General features: G+C 36.2%; 2 protein-coding genes across 2 annotated transcripts in view; one reads left to right on the top strand and one right to left on the bottom strand.

The window, feature by feature from the left end:
- The first annotated feature begins 1,553 nt into the window (after nucleotides 1-1,553).
- On the top strand, nucleotides 1,554-6,521 carry LOC145771335 (microfibril-associated glycoprotein 4-like). The gene is made up of 7 exons (XM_082583083.1): nucleotides 1,554-1,804; nucleotides 2,217-2,360; nucleotides 2,957-3,096; nucleotides 3,467-3,563; nucleotides 4,159-4,255; nucleotides 4,454-4,521; nucleotides 6,034-6,521. Exons 1-7 carry the CDS (start codon nucleotides 1,654-1,656, stop codon nucleotides 6,291-6,293), a joined length of 957 nt encoding a protein of 318 aa, XP_082439209.1. The 5' UTR covers nucleotides 1,554-1,653; the 3' UTR covers nucleotides 6,294-6,521.
- A 2,206-nt stretch (nucleotides 6,522-8,727) lies between these two features.
- Nucleotides 8,728-19,593, bottom strand: part of LOC145770565 (parathyroid hormone 2 receptor-like) — a 42,791-nt gene continuing 31,925 nt past the window's right edge. The window contains exons 7-17 of the mRNA XM_082582251.1: nucleotides 15,059-15,233; nucleotides 14,436-14,589; nucleotides 14,012-14,072; nucleotides 13,728-13,794; nucleotides 13,110-13,207; nucleotides 12,671-12,812; nucleotides 12,059-12,100; nucleotides 11,790-11,918; nucleotides 11,260-11,388; nucleotides 10,947-11,030; nucleotides 8,728-10,759 (exon numbers count right to left, since the gene is read on the bottom strand). Of these exons, the coding sequence (XP_082438377.1) occupies nucleotides 10,178-10,759; nucleotides 10,947-11,030; nucleotides 11,260-11,388; nucleotides 11,790-11,918; nucleotides 12,059-12,100; nucleotides 12,671-12,812; nucleotides 13,110-13,207; nucleotides 13,728-13,794; nucleotides 14,012-14,072; nucleotides 14,436-14,589; nucleotides 15,059-15,233 (1,663 nt within the window). The 3' untranslated portion in view covers nucleotides 8,728-10,177. The remainder of the gene's footprint in view (nucleotides 10,760-10,946; nucleotides 11,031-11,259; nucleotides 11,389-11,789; nucleotides 11,919-12,058; nucleotides 12,101-12,670; nucleotides 12,813-13,109; nucleotides 13,208-13,727; nucleotides 13,795-14,011; nucleotides 14,073-14,435; nucleotides 14,590-15,058; nucleotides 15,234-19,593) is intronic.

The following is a 19,593-nucleotide window of genomic DNA, read 5'->3' as shown; positions in this document are numbered from 1 at the left end:
CACGGTTAAAAAGCCTACACCAGGCCTGCATGGCGTACAAGCCGAGGACCGCATGCAGCCATGAGATGATTCATGTTTTTCATACCAACTCGTGTGTTTGACGCTTAGGGGAGAAAACAAAAAATACTAACATAAACCAAACTAATTTTTGTTTCTTGCTTCGATGTTAAATAAATACGGTGGTTGCATTGTATCACCTCACTTTCCATTTTGATTTGTAATAATAATAATGGCATTTATTTAGCGACACATTTACAGCGAAAACTATGTTTCTTGGTCACTCTACATGACGGTGGTGATAAAATCACGCTTTCAGTCACAATGTTAAGAGATATAAAATGTTTTCAATCAATAGTTTTATTTTTTGTCATTAACGCGTCCGGGAAGAAAAAGATATAATACAATTTGGGTAGAGAGGTAACTCTTTTAAACCATAAACAGACATAACTAAGCAACAACACTACATTTAACATTATAAAAACAAAAAACAACAAGCAAACGTTTTCGGCTAGTCATATAGCCCTTTTCAAGCCTATAAGAAAAATACATTATTGAAAGAAATGCTAAAGAATCATATAGTATCACAGCAAAAATATGGTCAAATCTAAACATTTGAGAAACTGCCTCGCTCACACATTTTCAGTTATCATTTTGTGTGAGCGAGGCAGTTTCTCAAATGTTTAGATTTGACCATATTTTTGCTGTGATACTATATGATTCTTTAGCATTTCTTTCAATAATGTATTTTTCTTATAGGCTTGAAAAGGGCTATATGACTAGCCGAAAACGTTCGCTTGTTGTTTTTTGTTTTTATAATGTTAAATGTAGTGTTGTTGCTTAGTTATGTCTGTTTATGGTTTAAAAAGATATGAACTACAAAATTCGATATAGACCTACCAGCACGTTAACAAACGGGAAAAGGTGGCAAAACCTTAAAAGGTTTAAAACGTGCCTGAATGAAAAAGCACGCAGTAGGCTATATGTCAGTAGTTAGTACGGCCACAAAACCCAAAAAACAAATAGCAAAAAAATAAAACTAAAACAGAGAGAAGCACACTTGTAGTAATCAAGCAATTGTTATCTCTTGTCATTGGTTAGAAACGTTTTACTGCCGACTTCTACAGACAGACATGAGATATAGTGCTTTCCTTTGACGGCACCTTTCAAAACGGGGTGTTTCGTTTTTTTCTTATCTTCACGATATATCTTATTTGACGGTCTAATCATATAAATGTGATGACAACTTGGACATGAACCGGCGAAAAATAGTTTCCTGTTACCCTGCAAGTTTGAAATGTGCACTTGTACCAACCTTGTTTAAATGTCGTGCATTATTTGTTGATTGTTGCTGCACTTTCAGATTAATTAAGAAGTGAAACAGCAACATATTGAATCATTCATTCAATTATAGCAACGCTGATGATGAAAACTGTTTAGTTTACCAAACGTTTGTCAAACAAGAACTTATTTTTTGCATTTCCGGTTTTGTAATTTTAATTGAAGTTGACCAAACATTTCCGAGAAGTTCAACCACTTCCCTTCAAAACGAATATTTTTCATTGATCATAGGTTACTGCTTTTGCGTTTGAAAAAACACTTCAAATACATCGAGCTGTGGAAGAGTATTGAAAAATAATTAAGTGAAGCTGAAGTATGAGAGAATTTGCTTATAGAACGCTATTCATGTTGCTGGTATTGGCAAGATTCAGCAATCCTGCTGTATTTCTTTGCGGTGACAACGATGTACAACTGATGATATCCAGAATAGAACAAAAAGTGGATGCAATGACACAACACTGCACAGGTATTACAAAAAAATAAAATATTTTGTCCTTGTAAACACTTTATAATAGTAACGAAATTGTAATAATGTTGCAAAAGTTATTTTTATCTTCTTCGGTATGTGTTTTAGCATTTGGGGACACGTGATAACTAGCCCATACTTCTAATGCTTCTAATACTTTTAATGCTATTCTACAAAATTATATGTAGCCTACATTTGATGTAAATCATCAATCTTCACTTCTTGAGGTTTTCTTAGTGGTCGTCATTTTGTTTTCCTCTCGATAAGATCCAAGGTGCTGGATTTCCGATCTCTGGCATCCGTAGAATACTTTTTTCCAAATGAAATAAATAAATGATAATTTCAGTTTGTGTTGGTGACTGTGATAAATCATTAGTCAGCTGATGGAAAGCATATTCTTTTGCTTCGTTAGGTTCAAGTTTCGTGGCTTCAAATAATTTCGGAAACCCTGCAGGACCCATTATACCTCCTTTCGTCAGCGGCCCACCCACAAATTTTCCTGTTGGACCCCCATCAGTTGGTCCTCCTGCCTGGCTTCCTTGGGTTCCGTCCGGAGGTAAGGATGGCTATTTGCCAATGACATCAATTATCCAAGCTTTGAAATTAACCAAAACTACTCAAAATAGTAACCTTCATTGTCTAACACTTCAGCTTATTCCATCATTCTCGACAATACTTTCACGTTATCATAACTCTTTTTATGGGAGCAGTGCAACGCAGTGAGCATAGCTACAGTGATCCGTTGCCACTGAAGCAACCCGCTTACTTTTGACGGAATTTAATAATTTGAAATAAATTTTAGAGTTAAAAGCTTTTGAAAACAATGATATTTATACACAGTGCTTAGACTACTTACTACAACAGATAGGTAGATTGTTAATAACACAGCAGCAGCGTAGTTGTATCATATCCAATGTACAATGGACTTCACGTTTAACTTTATGTGGAAAACTGAAAATCTAAAACAGCGGAAAGGATTTTTCATTACCAGTGACACTCTATGATTAGCAATGTAGCCTGTCTACCTATTATACTGTAGTGAGATAGATGATTAGCTTTGTAGCCTTCTTTACTGTTATCATTGTAAACATTATTATGCTCGCATGACGGAAACCGGCCAGAAACGGGAGCTGTGATCTATATTTTCTCCAGGCATTCCAACGGGCAGCAATGACGATTGCGATGACGTATACCACGCGGGGAACAGGGTCGATGGAGCCTACAACATACTTATCCATGGGAGGGTTGTGCAGGTTTATTGCGAGTTTCAGAAGAATGGTTATAATTGGCTTGTAAGTTGCCAATTATTCTAAATAGCCTACAGTGCAATTATGAAATTATTGACAAACGGATTTTAATCTTGCCATCGGAAAACAAATTTTTTTAGAATTTATTAACTTCTTCAATTTCCTGTTTTTCGACTTTCCAAAACATTTCCGAATCACGACATACCGATAAAAATTCTCCGCTTTCCCAGGTCACAAAATAGTATGGTAGAACAAAACCCTAGGTGGTATAGGTGAAAATAATGGTCTGCTGCATAACATCTACGTGGCAGTCACAAAATTGATCTACCTTTTAATTATTTCAAGGAGAAGCAAATGAGATAAAACTTTGTTTTGTAAAATGAGTGTAATTTTAACCATAATTGTTTTATTTTAGATTTTCCAACGACGGGACACAGGCATTGTAGATTTCTATAGAACGTGGCGGGAATATCAACAAGGTTTTGGCCATAAAAATGCAGAATTTTGGCTTGGTGAGCATTCCATGTGTTGCTTGCTTCTAAATTAGTTTTCTCAGAGGTTTTGCATTGTACTCCCAGTTGCTTGCGTGCACCGTATTACATGAACACTTCCCAACCAGTAAGATTAGTGCTTTTTACCTTGATTCAAAATCTGCAGACGTTGCAGCAATCCAAAAAGAACCAATTTTGCTTGCTTGGTTATATCTGCTCGCTTACAACCCTTTAAGACTTTGTCATCTTTTCCGTTCATTGACGTGATGGCATATCGCAGGTTGTAGCTAGTACTAACTTTTTCGTTTCGGACACCAAATATGGTTGGAAGGTTACATATAATCGTTAGCGCCCTGAGCCATATAGTAAAGCAACTATAACGTACTAATTTAGTCGAATCTAAATTATTGACTAATGTCGCAACGACCCTGGTTCGACTCCAGACCCTATGACAGAGTCCAAATAATAAATTATTATAGAAAACATGATATTTTTGTGTTTGGACTCTGTCGCACATTTACCTTGAATAAGTAATATGATAGCTTGACGTTATTAATGATGAAGCACGTTATGAAATAAGGCATTTATGATGTGACTGATTGATTTCTTGATTCAGGTTTGAGTGACTTGAATCATTTAACGTCTCTTAGATCCACTCGTTTACGAGTAGACATAGAGGATTTCAACGGGAACAAGGCTTATGCAGAATACAGGTATCCCATGCGGACATAAAGTCAGTCGTCATTCTATCATTTTGACTGTCATTGATATTTAGAAAATGTGCCCTGCATAGCAGCAAATTGTATGTCATTGAAGCAAAATGAAGTTAAACTACCACAATTTATTGCTTTGTTTTCAAGCTTTCAGTTCTTTTCAAACACGATCACTTTATTTCATGTTTTATTTTTCAGCACATTTTATGTTGGTGATGCAACAACAAACTACAGACTCACCGTGACTGGCTACACAGGAACAGCAGGTGAATTGGCCATCCAGCAAACTTCTGTGATGTAATAGGGGTTTTGTATCTTTGCAACTGCAGCATGATAGGCTAAGATTACGTCATTAAAATTGTAGACATTTATTGAACCTGAATATCTAAATTTCATTTTACAAAGTGGTGACAAGACCTTTTGAAAACAGCTGAGATTATATAATTTAACATTTCTTGTGTGGATGACAAGGTGACGTAAGAGTGAACCACCAACCCGTGTTCACTGCTAAGTAGTTTCCACTGTTAGCTTCAAGATTCACTGAACAAACAAATCGGCAGGTGAAAGATAAAATTGTCCGCCCCAATCAGTGGCGTAGCCAGAAAAAAAATTTGGAGGGGGCCAAATATTTAATGAATTGAAGAGAACAACAAAGTGTTTAAGCCATCGCCATTTGATGTACAGTGGCGTATCCTGGAGGGTTGACCAAGGGAATTAGCAATGAAAGTGGTGGGGGTTAGAGCGTGCCGAAGGCACGCGTATTCTAGGGGGATCCGGGGGCATGCCCTCCCGGAAAAATTTTGAAAAATTACACTCAAATAATGGATTATAGCGCTTTCTGGAAACACTTTTAGGGTAATATTTGTATGAAGTTTATTAGCAGATAAACAGCTATTAACTTATTAAAGGTAGCTCTTACACACGAACGGGCAAAAACTGCCGCTAAAATTAGAGAACACCAACAACTCAGCTACACATAAACTCAATAACTACACAAAAATCCAATGCAGTAAGCCATTCTGAAATTGCTTCCACATATTAGTTCAAAGAAACGTAAATCGCGTAAACTTTGCGCGATTTACGATTTTCAAAATTTATTGGTGTCTTTCTGTGTGTCTAAAACAAGTCCTGGGGGGTGTTGATAGCCAGATGTCTTGGAAAACGTTATAAATTTCTACAAATTTTATTACATTTTGAACAAAGGGCCCAACTTTGGAATCCAAACTTGGAAAATTTGGGGGGGCCATGGCCCCTTTCGCCCCCCCCCCCCTTGGCTACGCCTATGGCCCCAATAGCTCACTTGGTTAGCGTGTGACTTCTGGAACGAAGAAGCTTCAAGATCAAGCGGCGCTGGCTCGACTCTCAGAGTGTGCGCTTGAGCAACGCACGTTAAGGACTGCTCTCCATGCAGCAGTATCTAATGGATGGAATAGTTCCCTGGCAACAACACTTCAACAATCGGAAACTTCACTCTGTCAATCTCGGTGACCGGGCCTGCGTCAGTGATTCAAAGCATCTACAAGTATGCAAAACTGCCAGGATTAAGCTCTCAAAGAAGCTTTTCCAGTCCGAGGATAAAGATTCAATCAAAACTGATTCAAGGCAAAAACTTTAAGCGCTTTGTGCCCAACAATCTTTATTCTGAATGCAGTCGAGTGACGATGTGGCTTGAACACAAGCATACCGCATGATTTCTTGGGAGTACTTCGACAACAACAATAATAGTCATATGAGCAAAATGCTTTTTTGCAGTTTCTTATAAGATTGATCTTTCGCAGGCGATGCTCTCATGCATGGTCATAGGAACAATTCCTTCACCACCAAAGATCAGGATAATGACAAATGGGCTGGAGGCAACTGTGCTGTTGAGAAGAAAGGAGCGTGGTGGTACGACTCGTGCCATCACTCTAACTTGAATGGACTCTACATCAAAGGTGGTGTCATCAATGCTCAAGGCATTAATTGGTATTACTGGAAGTTCAGTTATTATTCGATGAAGAAATGTGTGATGAAACTCAGACCAAATGTTATCATTTGAATGCAGTGCACTATATACACTCACTCACAATCAACTTTCAAAACTGTTAATCTTGAATGAATTATTGTCCTGTTGACCATGCGATAGTTCACATTATGTAGCAACAATGTGTCGCTGGTCGATGGTATTTCCTTAGTTTTATAACCTTACATGCCAAAACGTTTGAACGTTCACTGATTATTTACTTTTGTAGCGATGATTTTAATCTTCATCTGATGAGTGTGAAAATAAAACCAAAAGCAGAAGAATTATTTTTTCATTGGCGCATTTTGCGCACAACGGCAATGCGCATCTTCATAACAAATTAAGTTCAAAATTAAGTTTGGAAAGTCACCGCAGGAATATAAATGATCACAAGAAAAGTTAAGTCCAAACACGTTTAGAGTTGTAAAGCAAAGGATGCAAGATTACATACGAGATATGGGGATTAAATAAACTTTTCAAGCAATTTGATGTGAGCCGATATGAAGGAAATCAATTGGAGACAAATCAAATTACAACGACGCTTTTTAAGGGCTTGTCCAGGTTGATTCTAACACAAAAATTTCTTGCTTATTCCACCGGTGATAGTCGGTTATGTCAACATGCGAATACAAAGTAGCCTAGTGCTAGGTGGTGTTTTAACTAATATTGCATCATGGAGAAGCAAAAACATTGTCGATAGTCTCTGTAGTAGAACAGCAAGCAGTTTTAACACACTTTTCATTGATTGATTTTACTTTATGGCGCAAGTAATTCTTGTAAACTTGAGGCGATCAAGTTAATTTAATATTAACATACAGTTACACAACGTCATTCTAACTAACATAAACCAAGCAATAGCCTGACACTTTAGCTACAAGGCAAATATACCAGCTCAGTGGCCAAATGGTTTCACATTCGGCTTCGTAGCCTACAGGTAGATCTGAGATCGATTCCAGGTCGGGTCAAACCGAAGACTTTGAAAACGGTACCGATTGTGTTTTTCCTTGTATACCCCAGTGAGAATAAGTCGGGTAATAATTTATGTGACGATATCGTAAACCTGACATAAAATTAAAATAGAGTCCTGTCGCTAAAAGATCTTAGCTGTTGTATAGCAATAAATGAAACTATAAAATTGTTATTACAAGGAAAATATAGTGGAACTCGCCTAAAGTGGCCATCAGAAAAGTGCCACTACATAGTAGAATTTTACGGTTAAAAGTACAAAGAAAACCAACTGATCTCAACTTGATCAAATTGTGAGCGACAGGAATTTTTTGCCTTTTCGGATACGCACATCAACTATAAATGTGTGAGCCTACAGTGAAAAAGTGTTTGAACAGCCAGCAGCTTTCAGGAAGTACCTTGGCGTTGTGATCCAATGTCAGATTGCAAGATCACCAGCAAAGACAAACGTACAGTAAAACTTGAAAGGACAAACCAACCAATCTTATCCACCTTTCGGCATGCCAAGTGTTCTCCAACTTCTCCCACAGACACAACCAGGTACTCTTGAGCGGTGTCGAACCGGCTTCGTTTCGATGTTCGTACGAAGACCGCGTCATACGAGTGTTGCCCGGAGGTTCTCACTATTCGGCTACGCAGTTGACGTCTCACAAGTGACTGAGTCAGGCCAGAGTATCATCCAGAAAATCAGATTTTAAGATGATTTATTTGAGAAGAGCGCTGAAGTTGCGAGTGAATGGTCGCAGAAAACAAAGAACCCCCAAAAAAATGGAACAGGCAAGACAGGTCGATGTGGAGACAGGGTGTGAAGGCGGTCGCGGCACGTAAAGGCGGTAGAGATCCGGCCACCTCGGACTTTCTATAATCAAAAATGGATTACCTACTACTAGGCCTACATAGTAAACTAATATACATAATATATTACATCATAACACATTGTAAATGTAAAGCGGCCAAAAGAGGATTACGAATGACGTAATTTTTCTAATGCGTCAATTTCTTTGTTGTTTATAAAATCTTACAAAATAGTTCGGAAGTGTTGAACAGCGTTACCACCATCGAACATGTTAAAATATCTTCGAAGATGATCATTGACCAATGTAGAAGCGTAACAATTCGATACTCAATTATCAGCAGAGTATCTATGTTAATTTAAAAAGAAGAATGCTTTTAGATATTTGACAATGTCAAAGAAATTACGGGAATGAAAACTATGCCAGAAGTTTTAATGAAAGCAAAAGACATAACAGACAAAATGGAGGGAGTTTATATGGGAGATCACAACTGATGAAACATGATCAATCTGGAGAAGATTTGATTTCGTCGCTGAAAACTGATCACTCAAGTGGGTATTGGTGATTCTTCTTATATTCCATTGATGGAAATGTTTTCGATTTACCCCTGGCCGCCCATGGCACTACTTTTGGAATGATACTGATCGGATCTTGTTGTCTTTCATGACAGAGTATAACTCTATTTAGCTCTGGACACATGGCAACACTGGCAGCTTATAACAAAAACTTTATTTTTGTTTCAAACAAATGAGAATGGAATGAAATTCAATTCAATAAAAGCAATTTATGTTGCTCAAAAATGTTGCGATATTGAACAAGCAAAATAAATGGGTTACAATGCGCAAAGTGAAGAAATTAGGTAACAACAAGGAAAAAAGTAAGAACTCAAATAGGCGTACTGTATACAGGTTTGAGACACACTGATACCAGGTGATCAAAACCATTTAAAAGACACAATACCGATGTAAATGGCAATAAAAAATGTGTTAGACTTCTGCGAATGATTGTATGCGCACCACATCAAAAGATTTTAACGAAACAGGTGGAAAGCGTATTGACAAACACAGAAAACTTGAAAATAAAATTAGTCTGAACTCCGCAGGAGACAGTCACAAATGGCAAATGAGCAACGCTGCGTTGACAAACGAACAAGTTTTGAAGAGAATTTGGACTACTGAAAATCTAGATTTAAGAATTGCTTGTGTCGTAATCAATATACTGTATAAGTGTATAAAGAGCCCAACTTGTAAATACTAAACTCATGTTTAGTGGTCAAAGCATCATACCGTGTAAAATCTTACTTTGTTAGCAAATTGATTTTATCAGACAAACAAAAGGGAGAAAGAAGAGAGAGTGAAAAACTTACGGATATACTAGAGATGAGGGGTACCATAGACCAACTTCCAAAGGCGAATGGACCAAGTTGGTGCGGGCTTGTGCTGAGGAGAATTTTTTTTCAGTAAGGCATTGAATTTGAAGATCATCATCATCATCTAAACTCGGTTTTGTCTCCAGTAGTGGAAACAGAGACGTCAAATAATGCCGGACTGAAGGAGAAGATGAAGTGGACAAAATGAGATTGAAAAAGTAGGAGCAATAATCGGTGAATTGAAAGAGTCGGCTATTCATACTAGAGGAAACAAAACTAAAAGTATATGATGATAATATGAACCTTAGCAGTAGATGTTCAGTTACAGTTTGCAATACTGTAACCTTCATTGCCTCAAAATAAAAGTTGCGACTCAAGTAGTTCTTAAAACTCAACACTTTATGTGAAAACGTAAATTTAGCAGTGGCGCACGGTAACCATTTTTGGGTGTTCATTTTTTTCAGCAAGGTTCAACACGCACTACGCTTGCAGTTTGCTTAATAACTGTTAAGATCATATCAAAATAAACTGATGTGATAAGATATAAAAAGTCACTGTGCAAATCAAAAGAGTGTTAAAACTTTCTAAAAGATCTGAACACCCAAAACATGGTCACGGTACGCCACTGAAGTGTAGATATTACAATATTGGTCGTAACATGGTTTTACGCTTTTTCTTTAGTGGTAAACAGAAAACGCTGAAATTGCACAAAATATAAATCTGCATGTGTGGACAAAAGTAATTGAAGATTTCGTCTCTTATGATGACGCAAAAGTAGCGCACCAGTGATGTCATACTCCACTTTCTTTGACAACAGACAAAAATGTTACATTTTTTGGATCTTTGGAAATGTCGCTTTTGCTCGACGTAGTGACGTCACCACAATTGTTTTTAAGAAAAAAGCCTTCTCCGTCGCTACTATGTCTGACGTCATCGCTGGCGACGCCCTCGCTGTCTCCCAAGTAGTCCGAGTTGGATGTTGATTGATTTCTCTCTCTACTTTGGAGGCTTGCGTAAAATGTGCTGGCGGAAGAGATGCCAGAATCTTTCGACTCTGCTCTTCGCGATCTTTGTTTTCGTTTCTTTCGTAACAAAGCCGTTTCTTCGCTGCCAATCACATCATCTAACTCCTTTGTCATGTGACAATCACTGTCGTCTGGTGTATCAAGGACGCCTTCTTCTGCTTCTTTGTTGATAAGATTGAAGCTTTTAGCTGGACAAGCTATTTGCTTTTCTACGGCGCTCTCAAATGCTTCCTCCAGATCCCTGTCTTCATCTATAGGAAGGATCACATCACTACCTTGTGGTAAAGTAGAACTTTGTGTCCGGATGAATGGAGGACGTTTATTTATTATGGGAGAATCCTCCTTTGTCTGCAACACAATTTAAAAAACAGTAATGAATTGAAATAACCATCGTGAAGCATCGTGAAGCAAACTGGGTCTTTTTTAAGTCGACATTGATTCAACATTTGAACCAATACCAAAAAGAACATTTTTTTAACTGGGAGACGCAACAGCTTATTCCTCACATTCCACATCTACAAAATGTTTACTTCACCTGCACATCAGAGGTCTTGTTGTGAGGATTGCTTGCTTGATTCGAAAAGGACGTTTCAGCTTCACTTTTGTTTTGCGAGGAAATCTTGAAAAAATAAAATAAATCAAAATTAAAAAGAATTTGAATGTACATAACAAAATTCCAAGTGTTGCCAAACTTAGACTATCGCGTTATGATGTCTAACCATAGACACCCACATTGAAGTTTGAGAAAATACAATTTGGAATTCATATAAGTACTACTGGTTATATTCAAATAATAGGTTAACTAGGCGTATTGTTAAATGACATCCAATACTTCCAACTTCACTTACGTCTCCTTTATGGAATCCTGGGAATACTTTACTTTCCACAGAGTGGTTGTTCGCAACCAGGAGTGAAGTGCCATTTGTCTTTGAGGTTCCATTACGGTTGCTGCTCTGACCACCAATGGACAATCTTGCCTGATAGAACAATATAGTAAACTCCATTAAAGCATGCAAGTTGAACAATATAGTTAAACAATGGCAATTATAGATAAACAATGGGGGACCAATTGATAAAACTAGGGATGGTAGATAAAACACTTCACCGCAAGATAGAGGGTGGCCTGGGCGAGGCTGATTCTCTCAGTTGGTAAATTAGTTTTTTTTTTTTTAATTGTTAAGTTGTAAATAAAAAATATCAACTTTAATCAAAACAAAACCATGTAGTTTCTTATTTCAGTTTTGCCATAAGTACTCTGTTGTATCTGGATTAAATCTACGCGTCGGAAAAAAAAAATATTTGTTTGCTGCACATTTCTTTTTCAGCTTTATCCAAAGTTTTAAATTGGAAAATTTTCTCTAACTGCTGAACCCCCAACCTGCTGCGACATTGAGCTGTTGAAACTGGTCAGGAGCGTCACTGATGAGCGACTTCGCTCTCGTCTGTCCTTTTGTATTTCAAATGTCAGCTGGAATCTTTCCCAGGCTTTCTTAAACTCTGCTTGCACCTGAACAAATTATTATAGAATACAATGAACAATACCGCCAAACAAAAAAACAAATTGTGATGGTATAACTGCTAAAGCATCAAAGATTGTTAATAAAAAAACTAGATGAACATAAGGAACAATACGCAACAGTTTCTTACCTCGCCATTGCAGAAGCAGTATATGATCGCAACAAAGAAGCCCTGAAAATATTTACAAAGATCAAATTACTAACACCGTATAATAGCGATTATATATTTGGTCAGATAGTCAAGTCAGTTCTATGATGGAATATAGGAAAATATTACGCTCATTCACATTTGTGTGTCATAATCGTTTTTTTAGGAAAAAGAAAAAATGCCATCAGTAGCCTTCTAACAGATAGGAGTACTCAGCCGTATGTTGGTAAATATACAGCTCGCAATAATCTTTTTTATATTGATTTAACATTTGTAGATATTCCATCAATGTAGAAAGGACGGGTTGCACTATTTTGATAAAAGGCATGTAACGTGTTGTAGCAGAAAGGAAGTTCTTCCTGACTCCCTATAGCTTCCACATTGAATTTTGCAACACATGGTGGATAACGTTTCCAAAATCAATGTTAGATGCAAAACCAAAACAGTTCTCTCAATGAAACGCATGAAAAAATGTTGAAGGCAAGTGTTATAATGGCTAGATAACATTATCAAACATATTGCTGGAGTAACTTCAAGCCGACATAATACATTGATACAACAAAACAATCTTTAAATAATTAATATGATCCCTACCTGGAAAGAATTAAAGAAAAGGTCAAAGTACATTCGGATGTCCCACCAAACTCCAGAGTTGATATAATCTGGCATTCCAATAAAGATGATGGCATGTACGCCAAACATGGGAATAAGGACTAATGTGGATTTCGCCAGTTTCCTAAAAAAATCGAACCGATCAAATTAATATTTTTCAAGGAATAAATCTTTGAATATCTGCAGATCACAAGATTTTGTTACTTTTTAATTAATTTACATTTTTCATGCGTCCCGATATTATTTTCATCTTTTGTGTCAATGTTTCCTTTTGAATACAATACTTTTACTTCAACTTATTTTAATAGGTTTCCGTTTTTTCTTACACTTTGTTAAGGACTTTCTGATGACCCCAGTAAGGATAAAACATACTCTATCTAGAGGTTTTAGAAAATAGTAACTGAATTTGGCGTCATCTCACTTGTATTGTCTTCTGTTATCAGTTCTTCCAATGAATCCACGTTCTCTCATTTTATACCACAAGACACGAATGATATTGAGGAAAAGCAGAAAATTAATCTGAACATGAAATACATGAATTCTTGCTTAGTTTTGGCTACCCCAAAATTTAATTGAACCACAAGATGGAAGCCTTCGGTTGAGAGAATAAAACGTCATATAACAGTTTTGTCAGATGCTTTTTTAGGATTAAACTATCAGTAAAAATGTTGATTTCAATTCTCAAAATTAGATTAAAGCTTGCTTCTTAAATTTAACCTGCAGGTTCTGCAAATCCACACAAAATTAAATCAAAGAGATTTTTCACCACTTCTTATTGAAACAATTCTTCTGAATTTTTGGTGGTAACTGGTAAGTTTTTTTCAGCTGTATTGCATTAACAAAACTTCTAACCTGACAAAAAAATTTAAGGTTTAGCAAATATTTCATCGTTTTCATAGAACAATCATCGAACAAATCCATGAAATAATTGTTCTTATCTGTTTTACGACATGAAATGGTGGAAAATAAGCATTTAAATGAATCTAAGCGCTTGAAACAATTACGTAATACTGTATATCCATTACATGATAGCTCTTACCACGTTTGCCACTACAATGGGCCCGTTGTAAATCCACTTATACTCCGACACAGCAATATCCCAGCAACTAGAAATAAAATAGTTCATCATGATCATCTTGCAAAAACTCTTCTTTCCTTGTAAGCAATGACATACTTTGAATTGAGCTTGAAACACGTAAAAGTACAGTAACTAAAACGTTGAAACTTTCTTTACAAAATGTTGATTACATCAAAAGAATTACTGCATTGTGAATTGTGATAATATACATGGGACAATAACAGAGCTGTACCACATGAACTCACGCGGTGTTGTTCCTCAGGATTCGAACAACGGCCCACGGGACAACGAAAAGAACTGGAACGCCTGTAATAAGTTGGTAAACAATCAAATATAGCGTTCTTTGTTATTTCATAATCTAATAACAATCTCTCCTGGTAGGCTATGGCAAACTTTAAGATTTTTAAAATGAACAAGTTTTAAAAAAAAGCCACAGAAAACAAAAATAACGTTTTTTACAGAAAAATTGATAAGAGAAATTTTTGCATACAAATTGGAAACCATATCAAAATAGCCATATAAACGGAGCACTCGGGGCAGTCCCACTATTAGTAGTCTTATTAAAAACAATCCAAATAAGCTTGCTTTGCGTGTTACATGAGCAATTCATATTTATTGTTATCTTCACAAAACCTACAAAGATCCTGTCATGCAGCGATTCACACTCACCCCAGCCTGTCACAGTAAATCTGAAAAGATACTTCTTGTCAGAGAAGAATGCGACGAATATCAAACTGTGAAGATAAAGAGCTTCGACCAAGATCCAGTAATAGTTTGTCGCGACAAAGTAGTGGAACAATGTCATTACTAACTTGCAACCGACCTGAAATACATGGAAGTTTAATCGTTTACAAAACTTGACAGGAGAGTCCATGGATGTAATTTTGAACACGGGCATGCATTACTTAAGGGACCGGTAACATTTTAAAGGGGCCCGGGAGTTTGAAGGAACCGCCACATATTCCTTGGATATAGTGAGACTTTCCAAGGATCTCATTGGTACCAGGCCAAAATTATTCTCTCAGCGGCCCTGCATGCGGGTATCTTATAATCTTCAATAGAAAAGGTCTAAAAGTTATAACTTACTGCCAATTTCAAGATGCAAATAATTAGCTTGACCTCAGTGGCAAAAGACAGCTATAGACTATAGAGTCATAAACAATAGCGATGATAGTGCTGATAACTACGACTGGTCATGGTTCTACTTATTAATTATTCAATTATTGCAACAAAAAGTATATATTGTTGATCATTGTGATGCAATGTACTACAGTGACGTCACAGTCACTCACATTACTGGCTTCATCTCTCTGCATGTCTTCAGGTTGAAATTTTCCTTGACTGTGCACATCCAGTATCCCAGCTCCGTGGTAGAGGACACGATCTTTGACAAAAATTACAAGAGCTCGGAGAATGAAAGAAGCAAAAAGATGCATGTGGATGAAGTTCCGGGTGCAATGAAGTCGCCTGCAATCAAGAATGCTTGATTGGTCACTTGGATCCAGATTTATTCATTTTAAGAGAAAAGTTTTAAATCTTTATTTCTTAGCTTTAATTTTGTGCTTATGAACAAAACAACTACATTAAACAAAACCATGATTCACTACAAAACAATTAACCCTTTATCCTGTGACGTATTTTGGCCAGTTGACTTGCGGACGGGGGGGTCGGTTCGACACTATCATTTTGAGCTCGTGTAACTCAAAAACTACGCAAGATAGATCAATCAAATTTTCACATGGTGTAGATAATTTATCTGACAACATAACATCGAAACTCTTTTGCAATTTGTTCAACAGCGCAACTTGAAAAATCAGATAATTTGATGGTTGGTCATATTTTTTTATTTGACTTGAGAAATTGCTTCTTAATTAACTTATAATTGAGTGTGACGGATTAATTCTATTGTGTAGATTTTAATCTCTTACGCGGAGACGTCGTCCACGCTTCAATGAAATCGTAATTGGCGTCCGACTCGCGTTTGCTTGTTGTTTTGCCGGAGGCATTGCAAAAAAAATTTGCTTTGTTTCAACATTTGCAGAGAATGAGACATAATCACCGCAAAAAACTATTTCAAGTTCTTTTTGAGCCACATGTTTATAGTCTACACTTTTTCAAACGTACTGTCATTACTTGATATTGGAACTAAATCAAGCAAATTTTTTTTCACATTCACACTGTCGAATTTGGTTATGTATGATCAAGAAACACTTTGCATTTCACAGCACATCTCAGGAAGCTATTTATTCGTTTTTAACATTATTTCAACGTCTAAAGAGGTTGAATCGATGTAAAAAGTGTCTGATTTGCTGTCTGGGTAGCGATTGAATACAGAAAAGTAAGGTAGCCTAATGGTGTCACGTGGTATTTGAACAACAACCTATCCAAAGGTAGTGACTTCCTTCGATAGGAGCTTGTTCCATTTTAGGCCATCATGCACTCCAAAAACAAAGAGCGTCTAAAACTCCTGACTGATAAACTATGTCACGATGCATTCCAAAGTGATATGTTTCAATACTTACCAACAATGATCACTTTGAATGAAACAATTTTGCAAACAGCTGTGACAAAATGTAGTGATAATAATCGTTTAGTCAAATCGTGTTGGTAGGTTATAGAAGAGGTCGTTTGCCAAATGGAACTCCCGTTCTGCGTAACAAACTCAAAGTCGTGACATAACGATACAAAAAATAGAAAAAAAATCTTTTTCAGGCCGAGTGCTATTGTCGTAAAACAACAAAAAATCACTAAAGTGTTGACTTTTTCCTTGGGCAAAATTGAAGGTTGTTGATATTTTAAAAATGCACGTTTGTGTCAAAATGATTGAAGTGTTTTTTTTTCATGTTGTTAACTAGATTTGCAAAATAACGTTTTCTACATTTTTTGTCTATTTTGTTGGACATGCATTTTGTGTCAAGTTATTTATTACGCATGAGAAGATTTCTTTCTGTTCAAATTTTGAAATAGCATTTTAGATGCAGTTTGCGGTTGATGGCGTTACTGCAAAAGCCATCTTTTGTAATTGACACACATCCAAAAACAAAAGACGCATAAGCTACTGCTGGCTGATAGACCACGTCACAATACATCATAATGATGTTTTTCCGAACCGAAGACCCAGAAAACCAATTTCGTCGTATATTAGTTTAGACGTCTGCAGACGTTGAACCAATGACAAAAAGTGATTTGCTGATTTGAAACAAAGTGATTGCTGTTTCCAATGAGCAAACATTTTGATAAAAAGTAATCAAGTTTTGGCTACAGCTTTCTGGTCCATTTAGGCTACTCTGGTCAATCGACTCACGTTGCAAATAACTTGTTTTGTGTAAGGTCTTGCTTGTGAAAAAATCGAAGTAAAAACACAAAAATGAAGTAAGCTATATTTACAAAGTGTTATATTCTTGAATGAACCATAGTTTTTAAAAAAAATAGTTTGAACAGGTTTCATCTGATAAAAACTATAATTGATATCATCGCGAAGGATCAAATAGCTGCGAAAATCACTTCAAGCAATTCTTTGGGGTGATTTTCATTATGCAAACCAAGGTGAACTTCAATACACATATTTTTATGCCAAACGATAAAAATCGTTCTTTCTTTTTTTCAAGGATAAGGAAAACGATCCGTATAAAATATAATTCAATTCAACATATTTTCCTTATTTTGTCAGATATGCATTTTGTGTAACAATGCTTTAGAAAAATTGCTGAGTATGGTATAGCGTTTGAGATGCAGTCAGAGAATACAACTGTATGGTTGATGGCGTTATTACAAAAGCCAATCTTTTGTCACGGAAATGTATTCGAAAACAAAAAGGCACAAAAGTGCTGACTGATAGATTACGTTACAATACGTTACTAAAACGAGGCATTGATTTCATATTCTTTCAACCCAACAAACAACTTTGCTCCAAATGACACAAACGTCCAAATTTATGGAGAAAAAGATATAGGCCGACACCGTTTTGTGAAAATAAGTTTTTGTAGACCAACATTTGAATGAAAAGTTTGAAATTATTGAGTTGGTCCTAATAGTGTTTCTGCTGAGATATATCAAAACTTTTCAATCCTCGTATAAAAAAATAATTTTGTAATCTCTCAAGCAACTGCAAAATTACCATTTAGGTAAAGATTCAGTGATGATACAATATGCACAATGCTTGTCAAAGCACAATAATTTAGCTGCGTGTGTTTTTCCACAAAAGCCAAGCAGTTTAGATAGTCTGTGTCAAGTTCTTTTCAGTATCCTTCAATCTCTCGTTTTCATAAAACATTTTCACAACATCCATAAATATTCATGTGAATATAAGTGTACACTGTACAGGTACATGCAAAAGTTTATTGGCGGGTCAAGAACGCACTCCTTGCTTTCCGACAAGAAATCAAGAAACTTACCACATCAGTATGTTTGTTTTATAAACAGAGTTTTGTCAAGAACTTTCCTACTGCTTTTTGTTAGAAGTTAGAAACAAAAATGTATTCGCCATAGAAAACAACGTAAAATTACATTTTTTTCAGCATAGCTTATCGGATGCTCTCTGATAATTTCAAAGCAACTTAGATGTAATTAAAAGATTAATCAAAGCAACTCAAAACTCGAGTTTGCAAACAAAAGGCGGAATCATTACGGTTGAATGCTTTACAACAAAACCAAATCATGAGATATCTGCGTCGCAGTTCCACGCACGTCGGCGCTCAGTAATCCTATTAATCCGTATAATTTGAAAACAAAAGGGCTAGCTAAAATATCAGAGTATGTTATGAAAATCATGCTATATCTCTAAAACTATAGACAATAGCAACGTCATTTGAAGCGGAATAAATACTTGAATAATTTTTAGGAAAAGTCAAGAAATTTCAAAGCTGTGGATCGCGTAGTTCTTTAATGATATTGCTTTGAAAAGTACCAAGTCCCAACCGACCCCCCCCCCACAGGAAATAGGGTTAAACATAAACTTCAGTGAATAAAAAAAACAAAAACAAAAACTTCCACATTTAATTTCTTTTCGCTAGGGGGAGTGAGAGCACCATGATCGGAAAAAAAAAAAAAAAAAACAGATGCAAAGTTCTTGAATTCTTTTTTTTAGATTACTCATTGATTGAAAGGTAAATGCCAAGTCTTCAATATGGAGACACAATGTCTTGAGCTATTACAATCAATCAATAAAACGTTTCAATCAGAAGGAAAGAAACAACAGTGCGATTAAAAGAAACACAAATCATCAATGTTAAAATAATGTAAAGTTTGATGTTAAATCTACAAGAATTATTTCAAATTGCATGTGACTATTTTAAAACCAATAAAAGAAATTGAAGGCTCGGCAAACCAAAGCAGCAGAACGAACAGTTTGTGAAAGATGCTTTCACAAATAATTTTTGAAAATCTTATAGCGACCGGGTCTGCATTGGCAAGGTATCTAAACCTAAAGGTATATTGTTCGGTGCTCAATGCACTTCATCACGTTGTAAAATCATTTATTGTGAAGATACAAGGAGAACTTTACTTTCCTTGATAAATTCGTACCAGTTTTGTACACGTACAAATCAAGATAACAATCATATTGGAAACAATTTGTCTTGCACCAACTTAGCAAGGGTTAATTTTATATAAAGTTTAAGAAAAGGTTCACTAAGTGATGCTGTTGAGCTTGTATATGTCAGTCCCGAAGTAAAAAGATCACTTTTGTGCAAAAGACACGTGACGATCATAGAAGTTACGCATGAGCAACTTCAATGTAAGACATTTTCCAATCATTCTCGTTTCGGCGTTCAAAATCCTTTTTTCAGTTTCAAACGTCTTGACATAACAATATATGAAACTATTGTCT

Source organism: Aplidium turbinatum, chromosome 5 (genome assembly GCF_918807975.1).
Source record: "Aplidium turbinatum chromosome 5, kaAplTurb1.1, whole genome shotgun sequence".
Lineage (NCBI taxonomy): Eukaryota > Metazoa > Chordata > Ascidiacea > Aplousobranchia > Polyclinidae > Aplidium > Aplidium turbinatum.
The sequence above is the reverse complement of the archived record's forward strand: the minus strand, read 5'-3'. Positions and strand labels throughout refer to the sequence as shown.

Bases quoted from the DNA above. Each gene is read 5' to 3' on its own strand.
- LOC145771335 (XM_082583083.1), top strand. From the start codon at position 1,654: ATGAGAGAATTTGCTTATAGAACGCTATTCATGTTGCTGGTATTGGCA. The intron at 3,097-3,466 runs GTAAGTTGCCAA...GTTTTATTTTAG, and splicing joins AGAATGGTTATAATTGGCTT to ATTTTCCAACGACGGGACAC. The intron at 4,522-6,033 runs GTGAATTGGCCA...GATCTTTCGCAG, and splicing joins TGGCTACACAGGAACAGCAG to GCGATGCTCTCATGCATGGT.